General features: G+C 45.1%; 1 protein-coding gene across 2 annotated transcripts; it reads right to left on the bottom strand.

The window, feature by feature from the left end:
* Positions 1–530: 530 nt before the first annotated feature.
* On the bottom strand, positions 531–14,460 carry EXD2 (exonuclease 3'-5' domain containing 2). Of its 2 annotated transcripts, XM_084847943.1 has the most exons (10): positions 14,408–14,460; positions 12,121–12,507; positions 11,323–11,544; positions 9,716–9,975; positions 9,138–9,264; positions 7,729–8,051; positions 6,217–6,323; positions 4,893–5,028; positions 2,380–2,736; positions 531–971 (listed from the first exon to the last, which is right to left on the bottom strand). In XM_084847943.1, the coding sequence occupies exons 3-10, from the start codon at positions 11,326–11,328 to the stop codon at positions 755–757; spliced, it is 1,533 nt and encodes a 510-aa protein (XP_084704069.1). In that variant the 5' UTR covers positions 11,329–11,544; positions 12,121–12,507; positions 14,408–14,460; the 3' UTR covers positions 531–754. The 2 variants fall into 2 exon arrangements, with proteins under 2 accessions (XP_084704069.1, XP_084704061.1); XM_084847935.1 differs by lacking the exon at positions 11,323–11,544.
* Between the last annotated feature and the right edge of the window lie 2,116 nt (positions 14,461–16,576).

A 16,576-nucleotide genomic window follows, 5' to 3' on the forward strand; every position in this document is an offset into this window, starting at 1 on the left:
CCCTCATCAAATAAGGGCTAGATGGTTATGGGATACAGTTAAGAAAGTTTAGCAAATACCAGGTGTAATAATGTTTCCTTGATGAAAACAACTGACAGAAAATACATAGAAAACATTCACACGCCCAGTAGCCCTTTCAACAAAGTAGTGGTCTTCCTGGACCTGAAGCTGCCTTTATGACTTGGCACAGGAGTGGCTTCGGAAAATCCCTAAACAGCCCCTTCCCCGGACCCAGGTTGCCGCCATCCAGAGAGTGCTTGATCCTAGCTGGTTGGGGTCTGCAAAGGTTGAGTAGGATGCTGAGGGTGTAGCCCCAAAGCCATCATGTCCCCAGCACCAATGTAGTATCTCCTTCTGAGAAGTAAAGCAAGACCTCTTGCAGCCCACCATGGTGACTAGAATCAGAGGGGACGCACCTTGCTGGGCAACAATATGCTTCCTCACCATGAAGGCCTTCATGGCAGATGTCTTTCCTAACCAGAATCTGGCTACCGTAGCCTCGGAGAACAAGACTCAAGAAGACACCCATTCAGATTTTAGTTAAAAATTCATTTAAAAATTAAAATAAAATGTTTTAACCTTACAACAGTTTTGCCAACTGACAGTGAGGACAATTTCTAAGCAACAGGAATTTGGAGCAGGATCTTACGCACACAACATAGGAGCCTAAATGAAAGCAAGAGGCCTCAGTTATATTTTCCAATTTCATGACCCGTTCTGTTCACCCCCATTAGTCTTCTGGAAGCGCTAAGCTTCACGAGAGTTCAACCTGGAGATCCTCCCCATATTTTCGGATCAGCTTGTCATGATTGTGATCAACAGACCACTGCTTTGGGAGATGCTTTGGCTGCATAACATCCAAGAAGTGCTGGCGCCAACGTCTCTCCAGCTGCATGAGGGAGCGCAGGCCCCCTTGGGCAAAACTCTGCACCACTTTCAGGCCATGCGGCATGTAGCTCTCATTAAAAATCCTGAAAAGGCGTAAACAAAACTGGAATTCAGACAAACACAGGACTTCATGGAATGCCAAACCACATACAGGGCCTTTGAGTTTTGGTCTCCTAGCTGCAAACACTTCAAAATTACCCATAGCCTAATTCTAAAAAGTCTTGACTGCACTACAAACTGACATTGGTGCCACTAACCATTCTAACGCCTACTCACCAGGAGCCATTGGATGCGAAGTTCTGTAAGGCGGTGGGAAGCAAAGCTTCACCAACAGAAGTCTGAGCATCTTTGAAAGGCCAGTATTCCATGCGGAAAGCCAGGACAGATAGGGCAACTTGAAGCCAGATGAAATAATTCCTACGCTAATAGCAAACTCAGTCCCTATGCAGCCAAAATGGCATCATCCACACACAAGAGGGAGCTAGCAGGAGGTTTTGGGGAACACAAAAGTTTGCAGAAGTATGAAATATTCTTGGGGGGGGATGACCCTGAGTGCAGAACCCCCAAAACAGCTCAATGAGAACTGAGCAGACTCAGTGGGCACAGAATGCTGCTGACTGTTGGGGAGGGGAATGGAAAATCAGAGGGGAAGGGAAATGGAATGGAGTATCCTGGGAAAGAGCATGGCTGGCTGAACAGAAGCACTCCACCCTGCAATACTTGTTGCAGATCTCAGGCCAAGGACTGAGATGAAGCTGGTATTCCATTACTATTTGAAGACCCAGAGAAGGAGAAAGAGAGAGGAGGGAGGGAGGGAGAGAGGGAGGGAGGAGGCAGTCCTGTATCTAATACAACATGAATACCTCTTTAAATCAGATGTTCCCTTTCCCTCCTGCTTTGTGGTTTAAACATATTCTTTATTTCAAGTTCGTCCCCCCACCCCCTCCATTCATTACAGTAAAACAAGTCTTGAGAGTAGGATCCTCTGCTGGAGAAGCCCTCCCGAGCCAGACCCCAGGCACTGTCCCAGCTGACATGTGCCAGTGTGGTGTAGTGGTGAAAGTGTTGGACTAGGAGCTGGGAGATCCAGGTTCTAGTCCCCACTTGGCCATGGAAGCTCACTGGGTGACTTTGGGCCAGTCACAGACTCTCAGCCCAACCCACCTCACAGGGTTGTTGTTGTGTGGATAAAACGGAGAGGAGGAGAATAATGTAAGCTGCCTTGGGTTCCTTGCAAGAGGAAAAAAGGCGGGGCATAAATGAAATAAATAAATGAATGAATGAATGGTGCATGAAAACAGAGTTGGGGCTTGACCATAGAAGGTTGGGGCCATGGAAACAGAACCCCTGAGGGAATCGCGAAGAAATAGGTAGTAATGAGAAGCTGCTAAAGATGGGGATCGGGTCTGTCTGAAGTTCCCCATGGCCAACTTAATCTAGACAATTTACCCAGTGTTTAAGTCACCTCCCACCCCCACCCCACAACTGTACCTGGTCTCCAGTCCAGCTGCTTCCTGCAGCATCTCTGGGGAAATGGCTGCAGAGTCAAAGTAGTCCTTGATCACCTGTAACAACTCCTCTTTCCTGGCATCAGGCAGGCTATCTGCATTCAAGAGAGCCCTGGCCCCCGAACGGACTTGCCTGCGGATGGGATCCTCAAGCAGGCGCATGCCCTCCTCACAGCCAAGGGGGGCGCCAAATTCCTCGGCTAGCTGCAGCTTGAGATTGTTGTCATAGTAATTGGAGATCGCGTGACAAGCGGTGCAGAGGAGGAGCACGTCGTGGGAGTTGTGGTCCTTCATCTGGATGGGGAAGTGTTTCCGATACTCATGAGGAACTATGTTCTTTCTGTTGAGGAAACAGCAGTGGTTGGGAATGGTCAGCCAAGAGCCCCACTAAGCCTCCAGCCATCGACTCTCGCGGACAGCTGATACAATGCAAGCGCTTAGGCTGCAACCTTATACCCAGTTACCTGGGAAGAATTCCCATGTCAACTCAGTGGGACTTACTTCTGAGTAAACATGTATAGGATTGCACTTACAGTTTACCTGCTGCTCATTGCTGAGTTGTTTTTGCTGCTGTTTTTGTGTTTTTATGTTAGTTATGTTGGGAGTGTGAGCACCACTCAGCTAGCTTCAAAGAGAAAAGAGAAAGGCAGATGCATCTGCATGGAAAGGAAATAGATGGAGGACCTCCAAGCTTCCTAGACTACCCTATGATCTGTTGTGGCCTTCCTTCCTATGGTAGACTGATAATCTTAGGGTTGCTGACCTCACTTCCTACTTCCTCCTTCTTCATGCTCTTACCTCTCAGAGAGGAGACATCCCTTTGGGTCTCCCTCCATCTTGAGTTGTGGACCCTCCTATGCAACATGTATTCCCTGCAATAAATGCAAGCTTTCTTATTCCTTTGACCCAGAGTCTCCAGTGTGATTTATCCAGGGTAAAGCGTGCTCCTTCACCTAGGCTTCCACACAGCTCAGCCTCATCAAGCGTATCGCTGTTCTGTCAACAAGTTAGGACTTCACTCATTTTATTGTGTTTCTGCCAGTATGTATGTTTTATTGTTGGCTTTTAGCCTCGTTAGCTATCTTAGGTACCCTAGTGAAAGAAAAATGGGGTGTAAGTGTTTTAAATCAATAAAATAGCAGATAAAGAGTGCAAGATGTGAGCCTGGAAGCCCCGAGTTCGTCTCTCACCTCAGCCGCAAACCCACTCAGTAGCCTTAGGCAAGCCACTGTTCTTTCAGAGTCAGCTCCACACTTGTCACATGGGCTGATGCAAATGAATCTGAGATGGACGGCGACTGCTTTGCATTTGCTAGAAGCCCAGATCACAGTAAGTGTGGGTTTGGGATGATGTGCAAAGAGGTCCTGTTTGGTGTGTGGTGCTTATGTCACATGACTGGCTTACCACAACTTGGGAGGCACAACACTAGCAAATTGAAAGATGCCAAGATGTGTCCTGGATTTGCCTCTGTCAGGCCCTCAACAGTTGAGAGTAGTCTATAGAAGCACTCTTGTTGGACTACTCTATACTCCTTGCTCTGGAGACTTGCCACAGTCAGGTTGCTTTTAACAAATGGGGTTAAACAGATGGGTAAGAACTGGATTGTGGGTTTAGTTTTGTAAATGGATACATAACACTGAAGCGCCAATACATACATTTATTTATTTCTGATATTTATATACTGCTAGATATAATAAAATCCTTAAGTGGTTCACATACAAATATTAAAATCAGATTTAAAATATGATATTAAAAACACATCATTAAAAACAATTACAATTACAATAAAAGCAATAGAAGGAGCAGTAAGATGGGAGCAGCGTGATTAATTTAATTACAACCCAGGGAAAGTCTGGTTGAACAAGTGTGTTTTCAGGAGGCATTTCAAAGATGCCACATTTTCTGCTTCCCAAACTGCATGGGGGAGGGTTTTCCTCAGGGTGGGTGCTGCTACCGAGAAGGTCCGCCGCCAAAGTATTGCGTGGCGACATTTCGTTAATTTTAGAATGACCAGCCAGGCCTCCTCTTGACTATCTTAAAGCTCGGCTGGATATATAAGGGAAAGCGGTTTGCTATCTACAGTACCATGTGTAAGAGAGCACAGATGCGTGCAGTATTGACAAGTTCATTAAGCATGCAGTCCACCTATTGATCTGTGATGATTGTTTCACACTCTGATTGCACAGTTCATTATATCATATTGTATGATGGTTATTTATCAAACTATTTGAAGTCTTAACCTTGGTGACTCATTAAAAATAACAATACTCTACAACATCCAATGCTACATACATGTATGTATGTATGCATGTAAGATTGGACCTTTTTACCAAGCAGGTAATTAAGAGCCACAATCATATATACATATTCATAGGATCCAGTGCTATTTTTACTTCTTTAATAAGTGCAACTCAACAAAAGCCCTGGATTAGTTCAGTCTCTACGATTTTGTTCTGCTAGATAAAAGTACCCCCACTGACTTACTGGACAACTCACCGAATATAAGACTCTCTTTTGCCACACACGACACATAGGTTCTCTTTGACTGTCAAGTAATAATCCACTTTAGATTCAGGGCGCCCAGACGGTTCAAACTGCAGCTTTACAATAAAAGGGTCTGTACTCACCAACTCTGGAATTGCCACACAAAAAAAAGGGAGACTTTAATGCTTAATTTCTACGCATATGCATCCTGTATATCAGGGGTGGGCAACTTTTGGCTCTCCAGATGTTTTAGCCTACAACTCCTATCAGCCCTAGCCATCATAGCCAATGGTGAGACATGATGGGAACTGTAGGCCAAAACATCTAGAGGGCCACAAATTGCCCAGCCATACCCTAAATAATGGGCTGCACAAAATAATGAATGCATAATGTCACGTAGTGAGTAGGATCTTGGTTGAGTCTTTCTTATTTTCCATGCCAGCATCTTCAGTATTCATATCTGTGTCAGTTTGGTCTACTGTGGGCCCAGCTATCTTTCTGCTCTCTTGTCCTCACTTCTTTCATCCAGACCGAGATAGCTGAATCCCATCTCAGAGGAGGGAACAGACAGAAGAGCACTGGCATCACATGTCCAAGATGGGGCTATGAAACGGAACAGGACAGACTGAGGTGAGCCTTGCATAAACAGCAATGGAGTTGGAGCAGAATGGACAGGAAGAGCATTTGGCCCAAGCGTAAACAACCGTTGTGGTCCCATGGGCACACTGGGAAATTTGAGACACTGTCCTGGGAGCCAGCATAAAATGACTGCCATGGGAGGGGTAGCCCAGAGGCATTCATAGGAAAAGATGGCAGCTGCTGGAGGCTTTCACTTTGCTTTGAAGTGATCCCAGCTGCCAGTAAGAAAATGTGTTTTTGTTTTTTGTTTTTAAGTGAGAAAGGTCAGGCACGTTGGTGGGCACCAAGAAAGTGTCTGGAGCACACTGGTGTCTGCGCGTGCCACATTACCTACCCCTAATCTAGACCTCACCAGAATGGTCTACTGTTGTGGCCCAAATGTTCATTAACGTAACAATTGTGATGTGACATCAGCCTCCCCCAAGCTGGCGCCCTCCAGATGTGTTGAACTACAACTCACATCATCCCCAGCCAGCACCAATGACCATGCTGATTGGGAATTATGGGACTTGTAGTCCAGCACCTCTGGAGGGCACCAGGTTTGAGGAGGGTGATCTACATTAAGCAGTAGGGCCCTTTTTCCATCGCAATGTTTCTAACTCACCATAATCTTGGCAACAACAGAGCTACTTTCCAACCTTTGCACCCCATCCCCTAGGCATTTCTTGTTGACTAGTAAAAGAACAGGCTGGCAAACCTCCAATCCCCTTGTCAAGATACCACTGGGCCTTCTTGCGATCACAAGTGCACAGAGGCTGCCCATCTGGCGCATGTAAGAAGCAATTGTCATACAAGGGAGATTTCCTGTGAAAACAAATAGATAATACCGCAACCATTATCACACAAGAAACTATAATGGTCATTGCCTGAAATAAGTGATTCCTCTTGTACAGACAAATTCACATGTAATAAAGTTAAACAATACTGCCACCTCAATCTTCAGTGCATTTACTTGGAAGCAAGACCCACCGATTTCACCAGAAATTACTTCCAAGTAAGGCTGTTATCCTAGGCACACTTACTAGGGAATAAGTCCCATTGACTTTCTTAGTAAACTTTCATAATATCAGGCTGCAAGTAGACATAGGATCACAAAGTATTCAGTTATGTCCATTCTGAAACCTCGTCCTCAACACACTCAAAATTAGGTACCCAAATTCACTCACCGCAGTGAGTGTCCTTCCTCCGCTGGCGAGTGTCATGAGCCCCTGGCCTTCTGCTGAACTAGGGGCTGAGGGAAGGGAGATGGTCCCTGCAGTTGTGCTGCACTTTGAAGGCACTCTAAACACCTCAGAAACTCAATGAGATGTGGAGTCCCTTCCATTCTCCTGAGTGAGGAGGGGATGAGCCCTCACCTCATGCTATGCTTCAGAGATGCTCGAAGCACCTCTAAAGATCAGCATGACATCAGGCTCAAGGCCCCACCCCTCCTCCTGAGTTGGGGGAGCAGTAGGGTGAAAGTGACCACATATTTTAGCTGGCTCCCAAGGCCAGTAAGACAAAATTCCACCTGGCAGCCTTCCAAAAAAGTGAAATGCTGAGATCATCAACCTGGCTGGGACCAACTGATACCCGGTTTCTGCCCTCACAGTACCATTTCCATCCATGGTCATTCCACCTGGCTGCCATCAGAATAAGAGGCAGAACATGGTCCTCTCCACAGGCCTAGCTGGGATCAACCCCCTTCTCCTGGCCTCACCCCTTTACCCTGGCTGTTGATGGCTTGGTGTTTTTCCCATTCTAAAAGGTTGGAATACCTCTCCTAAGGCTTGCTACCAGCTGTAAGAGCTTTAACCTGAAACATGCTGGTATTTTGGTCCCGCCCCTTTTGTCTGGCCCCACCCACCACTGGGATGCAGCCCCCGAGAACTTCTCCGAAACTGAGTTCAGGCCTCAGGCTAAAAAGGTTCGACATCCCTGATCTATGGGATCATCTACAAAACTGACCCTGTTGTGGTTTGCACCTGCTGTCCCGCAAGGTAGAAAGCCCTCACTCTCGACTCATTCATGCACTTTGGCCAATGAGAGGAACGCAGTCTATCAGGTGCTGTGCAGATATTTCAATGTTTCTTTCAAGGGTTAAGAATACATCTCTAGCGAGGACCTCCACAGCGGTCCTAGGGCTAGCTATTGAAGCCAGGCCGAAAGAAAACCCTGTTCCTTGGACTTTTCTCATGAAAAAAACTGCACAAACATACAGTCAGCTTACCTAGCAGAATATCCCACTCCCAGGGGCTTCCGCGTGTGCTTCCGAGGATCCTTCATTTGATGGCTGACTTGGGACTGCCCATTCGTTAGTGGATTCTGATTCTCGAGTTTCTGCTCAGAGTCTTCTGTATTTTCAACATCTCCAAGGCTACTACTGTTTCTTCCTTTGAAGGGTACATCCACCAAGCCCTGGCACCTCTTCAGGACCTTTTCCCGAGAAGGAAGAGCATGTTCACTGCCTGCTGCATGGGGGAGGAAGGGCAACCTCAGCAGATGGAGGAACAGAGCTACCGACACCTGGGCATCCCTGGCAGCATAAGCAATCTGAGGAAGAGCAAGAACTCTGCATTAAATATATACACACCTGAGCACACACAGCAGCAATGATATTATTTGAGAGGACCCAAGATGAACACTCCCAAACACGACAAAAATGAATAGTTAATTATCTCCAGGCTGACTGGGGAATGCTGGGAGTTGCAGGACTTTTTCCTGTCTAAACATGCAGAGGACTGGATCCTAAGTCTGAGTTCCACTTAGAAGCCACACACAAGAAGTGCCAGTACCAAAGCTCCATGAGGCAATAATAAGTCTGCCTTCCAGGGCTATCTGCAAACACAGCTACAACTGCGCCTGAGCCCCATTTCTATCCTCCATTGTGGCAGCGTTTTATACCCCTGCTTCTCGGCTTTTACATTCCCAGATCCTTGTGGTTTGCAGTCTTCAAACATATAAGGAAAATCCCAAAGCATCCTTAACAAGTGATTCAGTCCCCTCTTATGCTTAAAGGAGTGGTAGGCAACTTGTGGCCCTCCAGATGTTTTGGCCTACAACTCGCATCACCTTTGGGTATGCTGGCTAGGGCTGATGGGAGTTATAGGTCAAAAAGCTGCCCACCAGTGGCTTTCCATTTCTTGAAAATCCTTGCCCTTCTTTTGCTTCCTCCAGTGGGAAAAATGAGAAGTTCATGGCGAAGAGAAAACTGTGAGCTGCCTTCACTATAAGATGCTCCTTCCTAGAGATGTACAGATTTTGTTAAATCCATTCCATCTGTGGTTCAGGGATCGTCAGGCATCTTTTGTTCTATCATCCGCTCATTGACGCAATCTGATTTTTTTACCAGAATTTCATTCTGCTTGCACTAATTTGCACTAGTGCTAATTTGCACTAGCACAAGTGCACACTTGCACAAATGCGCATTCATGCAAATCCCCCCCGCGCACAAGTGAAAAACCGGTCTGCAAGTCCAAGTCCACAGAATCTGCGTGACTCAGAAAAAGCTGGTCTGCTGCAGAATCCACAGGTCAGATTCACAGAAATCCGAACTCATTTGAATCCATTATGGATTTCTCTGACACCCCTACTCCTTCCACAAGCTGCTACTACTGCTGTGGGGAAAAACACACAAACCTGTTCTGGAGTCAGTTGTTCGACCTCCCAGTTGCTGCAGCACAGGTGAAGAGACTTGTCAAGTGAGCAGTTGAGGATCCTCTCAGCAAGAGATTTGAGGCTGAGCCCACTCGGGGAAAGGGCCTTACTTTAGGTTTTGTAAATGGGGGGAAAATAATTAATTTATTCAGTCAAAGACAATGATTTCGGGAGGGAATGATGTATATGTTTTTGACCACTATAAGAAAGCACGATCTATGCATAGAACTTTCTTGTCCAAGACTGACATTGGTTAACTTGGAAATTTTAGATCTAGACTGTCAGTGTTATTATCTTCTTGAAATCATTTCACAATTACAGTCATTTGATTAAAAATAGGAAAACTGTATATGTAACAAAGTTATAGAACAAGTACAGTTAAAATCATGAACAACAACAAAAAGGAAAGACTGCCACCATCCTATATGTGCTGTGTTTGGTACTGTTCTAGGGAACAAAAAGCCATGCTAATATCCTTCTCAGGTAACCATTTTTGAACATTTGGAAACACAATTGTATCTGCCCACCAAAGTAAACAACCTTCTTTCAAAGAAACACACCTCTGTCTCATGGCCAGATACCGGAGGTCAACACTCCCTTTGACTGTTACACCGTAGTCATGAAGTAACTTGCAGGCATCTTCACAACACCCTACCCCAACTTTTAAGATGCCACCATTGGCCAGAAGGTCCAGCAAAGTCTTTGGAAGAACCTGTCCACCAGCGGTCAACTGAGGCAAACGAAGGAGAATGCAAAGGCCACTGGAGGCAGCCATTTGCAGGAGAGAGACAGGCTTGGCCTTCTTCCCTTCTACTGAGACCTAGCAAGAACAAAAGAAGAATGAAAGGGTTCGTTTCTGGCTGAAATATATGCCACAGAATGGAAGAAAAGAGTTATGTAAAGAAAAGCTATCTAGATCAAACAGTGTGCATTTTTAGTAAATATTTTTTGCCTAACCCAAATGAAATTGTTATAGGTTGCATCCCCCATCCTTAATTTGGGCCCTAAATCCGCTAAAAGCTACACCCTATAACCCAGACACTTTCCCCCTAATTGCAGAATGCATGAGGGTCGCTATGCACCTTGTACCATCTCAGAAGTATTTCCATTTCTAGACAATGATGCATTAGCCAAGACTATCCGGTGTATTTCAGGGCCATGTGCTGGCTTCTGAACCAGATTCCAGGGTCTGACAGTGGCAAAACATGGCTGAAACTGACAGTTCCGTTATTCCCATGAGACACTAATCTAGTGCCATAAACCTAGTTATTATGTTATCCTGAGTATAGACCAACTTCTTGATAGATCAGATATATTCCATATTCCAAGTGTCCCATAGAACAGACATTACAGTGTGTGGAAAAAAATACCAAAAGGGAGCTGGACAACTGCACCTTTTAAAAGCCAGCATTAATATCACACCATACATTTCAGAGCTATGCTCAACCACTGAAAACAAGTCCCACCTAAAACAGCCACTGAGCTGGTCCCCAGGTTCGGACGAACAGCGGAGGAAACCACACAGCATCGGTTGTTTCCCCCACTCCCGCACGTGCCAGTTGTGCAATCAGGATTGCTCTAATTACCCGTGCCACATTGCCCAAACCTGGCGTGTGGTGCGGGTGTAATGCATTTTCACCCACCCGACAACCCACGGTTTCCAATATGGGTTGCAGGGTAAGTGAAAATGCACTACGCCAGCACCACATGCCAGGTTCGGACAACACAGCAACTCACAACGTGGCACGGGTAATTAGGGCAATCCCGGTCGCGTGACCAGCAGGGACAGGAGACACAACCGACGCTGCGCTGTTTCCCCTGCCGATTGTCTGAACAATCTCATTGAGTTCTCACTCCCATTAAGCCTCTACCTGGTTTTTAGAATGGTCTGTCTGAAGGCTCATTACACAGTTATACTGCTGAAGCTAAGTGGGTCAAGCCTTACACACTACCTAGATGGGAGACTGCCTGGGTACCACTTCAGCTTTATGGGGGAAACAGGGGACCAGTGTATGAAATAGTAAACAAGTGGGGCTGGCAACAAAACATTATAGTGTAGAGTGTTCCTGTTCAGGATTTCAGTCAGCTAGCTAGACCCTTTTTCATTCCACCCCACCCTGGTGTACCATTCCCAACCCACAACTGTCAACCAGCATTCCATACTCACTAGCATGCGCAGACCTCATTGGAGTGTTTTGGGGAGTTTTATCCCCTTCGGGCACAATCCTATTGTTTGCGCCCTCACTGCTTGGAAGCCTCCGAACTCGAAAGCTTCTGAGATCCTGATGCCCTGCCAGGCTGAAGACGGCAGCGGGGAGTAGCAGAGGAGGTAATCTTTCCCTCCCCATCCTCGGTCTTCGGCTTTTCAGTCCATCTAGCGAGGAGGGCGCTTTGGAGGGGGAAGGAAGGAAAATGGAGGAGGCTCAAGATAACTCATATCCTGGCCTCCTTGGTCTCCTCCCCTCCCTGCCCACCAGAACACCCCCTTTCCCCTCTCTCCAAGATCAATTTTCTGATGCAGCCAGTACAGTTGTTTCCATGCCAGCTGTAAGGGTGAGGGGTCTGGGCTAGGATCTCCAGCTCCCCCCGCTTCTGAGGTAGAAGTGCTGTCTCCAACCTCAGAAGAGTTTTCCTAGTGATCTTATGGTCCTTGGGATGCTCTCCCAGAGACCATAAGATTGCACTCATAGCGTTGTTTTTTGGGTTTTTTTTAATGTGTATTTCTGTAAACCTTGGGGTTTCACCAGACCTCCTGATATCTCCCTCTTGTGCACAGATGATGCCGTTTTGGCTACATAAGAATCCACACTCAGACAGTAAGTTTGCTAGCAGTATCCAACAGCCTTCTCCAAGCTGGTGTCGGCTATGCTCGCTGGGATGATGAGAGTTGTAGTCCAACACATCTGGAGGGTGCCCGCTTGGGGAAGGCTACACAATTCAGTTTCCTGAGGTAACTGTAACTTACCCACTCACAGTCAATTCCAAGGACTGGACAATGCTCCAACTCCTTCTTTAGTAATGGTTCCACTTCATTCCATTTCTCTGCCTCAGAAATGATCACTACTTTTGCGTCAAGAATCTTCTCTGCCCAGGGGATTGAGGGAGGGGATATGAATGAAATATTATCTTCCAAGAGGTCTTCCTTTTCTTGTTCTTTAACTGTTCCTCCTTGCTTAAGCGCAATGACAGCTTTGTCTTTCCGACGCTGGATGATTTTCCAGAAAACCAGACCTCCTGCTGCAATGCCTAACAGGGTGGCCACAGTAACAGTGACTGTTGTTTGTCTGGGCATTTTTCATCCCCCTTACTACTTCACCTATGCAGAAATGGCATTACAGAGCTGTCTTGTAATCTGAAAATATCAAGGGGGAAATATATATAAAATATTATATATTTAAAAAAATATAAAAGACAGATCTCAGGTGGGGAATAGGGGAGAATAATTAGAGGGACAATCCTATGCATATTTAGACAGGAAAAATGACCTACAACTCCCAGCATAACCTAGCCAGCATAGTTGGCTGGGGAATGCTGGGAGCTGTAGGACTTTTTCTGTCTAAACACGCATAGGATTGTGCCCTAAATCAGGGGTTTAGATAGAAATGGGCATTTATGTTAAAAGAAAACATGTAACAGCTGAACAGGTTACCGTTAAGATAACAAAAAAACCTGCTACATTTAGGATAGTTTGGGACAGAGAGATATATTTTAACTACCTACTTTAATCCCAATGCTCATGATGCCAAGGTAGATTTAGTGGTGTTTTGAGTTTGGATGTTTTGTATTTTTATTTTGAATAAATTGTTTCTTTTTTGAGAAACCTATATAGAGTATTTTGCTAACCTCTCACATCTAATAACTTACCTAGTAAAGAGATCAGAAAGTTAGTTCTTCATTAACATGGGACTAGACTTGACAAATCTGAGGCTGCATATCATATGCAGTGGTAATCCTAAAAGAAGATTGTTTTCTTCTAAGATGCCCTTCTTTTAACTGAACCTTTAAGTGAGTGGTGGCAGTATAAAACATATGAAGAGATAGTTGGCAGGGGTCACCTGTATCTACTACTAAGGTGAGAGAAGCGCTGCTGCTGCCGCCACCTAATTTGCCACAGGCTTCCCAAAAGAAGAAAGGGCCATCTGACAGAAGAAGTAGAAACTGATGTTGCAGGGCATGGCTTGAAAACACATGAGCAGCAACTTCGTTGAAGCTACGTAGGTCTGGGTTTGGTCAATGACTGGATGGGAGGCTGCCAACTGTCTTATGTGCCAGCTGGAACACCCATGGGAAAAGCAGAATATAAATGTAATAAATATAAAAAGTTTTATAAGTCCGGTTTGTGCAAGTCTTCAATGAGCAAAGAGTGGACAAAGGTTCCCTTTCCATCATCTTGGGTGGCAGACTACCACTATTACAACTGCTTACCTTCGTCATATTTGTGAATCTCAATTTACTCTGGGTAATTTGCTTTCCAGTTGGTCAGTTTCCCTTCAAGCACTACCAACTGTTGTATTTCAGCCTTAGGTTTGATAACAATGTTATTGACCAGCGAGATGAACTTTGCAAGAGCCCAAACACTTAGATTAGCCCAGAGGGCCATATAAGAGTTCACTTCCTCAGAGTTTAAGATTAACAGGCACGTAGAGAGCAGAGCAATACATTCTTGCATCTACTTTTCATCCTTAATATAAAGGGACCGTCCTATTTCTGTAGGACCTGTAACAGCACTTAGAACATCCTAAATGCTTTATAAGTGTGAAATAATATGTTCTCCTGTACAGGCATAGCCAAGTATATCTAAACAACATAACATAACATAATTAACCACATAGAAACTTTAAACTGAGAGCGACAAGGTAGACAATAGATGAGGCAGAATCGCCTAGTTTTCTTTCCTTTGGATGATAGGCTGTTCCTCATTTCAAGGAAGACTCCGTTTCAGAGATTCCATAAACAGCAGCTTTTTTGTGTTCAGAACACCGCAGCTCTCTCATGCAGACTTCGTTTCCACAAGCCCTTCTTGCATTTTGAAGTTTTACATTAGCAAGTACCCTTAGGACTAAGATCCGAGAGAGGAGCAAGGAACTCCACCAAGCTTTGAACATGTTTTGACTACAATCCCTAGGAAAAGCACACATCCTGCTACAAAGAACCTAAACACACCCGCATATGCCCTCTCTTGCGATTCTTTCCCTCCCTCCATGCTTCTAAGGCTCTGTGCCATCACTAAAAGGCGCTCACGTGCGCATTACCTGCTTCAGCTGCGTAAAGGGGGAACTCCTTCTCCACAGTCTGTGCGCTGCCCGGAGAGTCTTTGCAAGCGTGCGCTTCCGGGCGATTCGTTCTAGGGGGGAGGAACGTACCGGTGTAGTCCAAGAGCTCCGAGAGATAGAGGGAGCAACCATATTGTACGGCAATTAACTCTTTGGTTCCATCTGTTTGGGCCTCTATTCTCTGACGTTCTGGCCTCTAATGCTGGTTAAAATAATAGGGCTTGCACTAAGTTCTAATACTAATGTATCTATTCGGAATGCGCTAAAACGAAGGACAAGGATCTCCACTGGAAACAATGGGAGCTACCCGAAGGTCCATAGAAAATAACGGAGAGTTGCAAGTGGCAATTGACGTGCCCAGGCTGCACTGACATCGGTACAAGCTACAAATAAGCTGCAAACAAAACGAGGAATGGGTTTTTAGAGGGAACGGAATGGGTCACAGGGAGAGAAATGATTTATATCGCTCTGTTTTATTATTTAAAGAGTTAATTTTGATGTTTGCTTTGTTTGTTCATAAATTTCTTAACTGCTTGCAAGACCATAGACTTCTCAAGGCATGAAACAATACAAACATATTAATAAAATCAAATTAAATATGAACAATTGTAATAAAACCACTTTCAATAAAATACAATTTCAAAACTTCCACCAGCAACAAAGAACACAAAAGTTTCCACTTAAAAGCCATGGAGACCAGATGAACTTCTAATGTGATTTTAATATATTTGCAGCTGTGTAAAAAATTTAGAAAGGCAGCTTTAAAACCTTTGAAATAAACAAACCATATTAACCACATTGAAAAAAAGAAATGAAAGGAATTGAAAAAGGACACATGATAGACCATGTAAGACTGGAATCATGGCCCCTGCATTTAAATAGCCGGGTTCATCCTCTGTTGTTCTCACAACAACCCACTGTGGAAGGTGAGAGAATGTGAACTATCCCAAGGTCACCCCGCAATAATTATGGCATTTAAGGTGCAATCCTATCCATGTTTAGACAGAAAAAGGCCTACAACTCCCAGCATGCCCCAACCAGAGCATGCTGGGAGTTGTAGGCCTTTTCTCTGTCTAAACATGCATACGATTGTACCCTAAAGGTGTAATCTTATATCCACTTACTTAGGACCAGGGCCATTGCTAGGCACTTAGAAGATTCAGGGCCCAGGCCCATAGGACACAAATCAGCATACAATTTGCATATGTTATTTTCTATCTATATGCACATTTAGAAATGACTACTAGGATCTATTTAAATTTCACAGAAGACAAAGCCAGCCAATTTCTCATCCAAATCATCTCAAATAATATAAATTATTCAATTTGTGCCCCACCCAAGATAATCCCAAATCAGTAGTTCCTCTTCAATTACTATTAATTTGCAATCTCGTGTGTGTCACATCCCCACTTCTCTCCCATTTTTCTTTCCCACCTGCAGGAAACTAGCCCCCACCCCATGCAATTAAGCTTAAAGAATATCTTCCATTGGCGTCACTGGACAGTTGGGGCCCAGAGAAATAGATTCAGGGCTGGGGCCCTGTGGGGAAAGGCCTAGCAATGCCCCTGCCTGGGACTAAGACCCATTGAACTCAATGGGACTTACTTCTGAGTAGACATATATAAGATTGCAAAATAAGTGGTACTAAAAGTGCAAGACAGGGCTGGTCTTTTGAATACCATATTTAGAAAAGCATGGCACAGAAGGTTTACAAATTATGCTCCCCACAATTATCTGAAAGGTTAGAATTTCCTGGCATGCTTTACTTAACCATTCTGGTTCCCTTTGGAAGGGGATGACAGGAGGCTTATGGCTTTTTGTAATATTAGGTTTTTCCCCTTCATGGATCACTGCCTTGTTGTGGCGAAGGGACTTGCGTAACTCAGTTATAGTCATAAGCTATGCCATGCAGGGCCACCCAAGACAGACAGGTCATGGTGGAGAGTTCTGACAAAACGTGGTCCACTGGAGAAGGAAATGGCAACCCACTCCAGTATTCTTGCCAAGAAAACCCCATGGAACGTATCACAAGGCTAAAAGAGATGACACCGGAAGATGAGCCCCTCAGGTCGGAAGGTGTCCAATAGACTACTGGGGAAGAGCAGCGGGTATTTCCAAGTAGCGCCAGAAAGAGTGAAGCGGCTGGGC

Source organism: Heloderma suspectum, chromosome 1, assembly GCF_057233095.1.
Source record: "Heloderma suspectum isolate Gila_16-S chromosome 1, 16-S_ref, whole genome shotgun sequence".
In the NCBI taxonomy this organism is placed as follows: domain Eukaryota; kingdom Metazoa; phylum Chordata; class Lepidosauria; order Squamata; family Helodermatidae; genus Heloderma; species Heloderma suspectum.

What these genes read in the sequence shown, in the direction of transcription:
- EXD2 (XM_084847935.1), bottom strand. Translation starts at nt 12,447, where the DNA reads ATGCCCAGACAAACAACAGTCACTGTTACTGTGGCCACCCTGTTAGGC. An exon ending in AACAACTGACTCCAGAACAG is followed by an intron (nt 8,052 to 9,137) that starts GTTTGTGTGTTT and finishes GCTCTTCCTCAG; the next exon opens with ATTGCTTATGCTGCCAGGGA. An exon ending in GGAGTGGGATATTCTGCTAG is followed by an intron (nt 6,324 to 7,728) that starts GTAAGCTGACTG and finishes TTGTTTTCACAG; the next exon opens with GAAATCTCCCTTGTATGACA.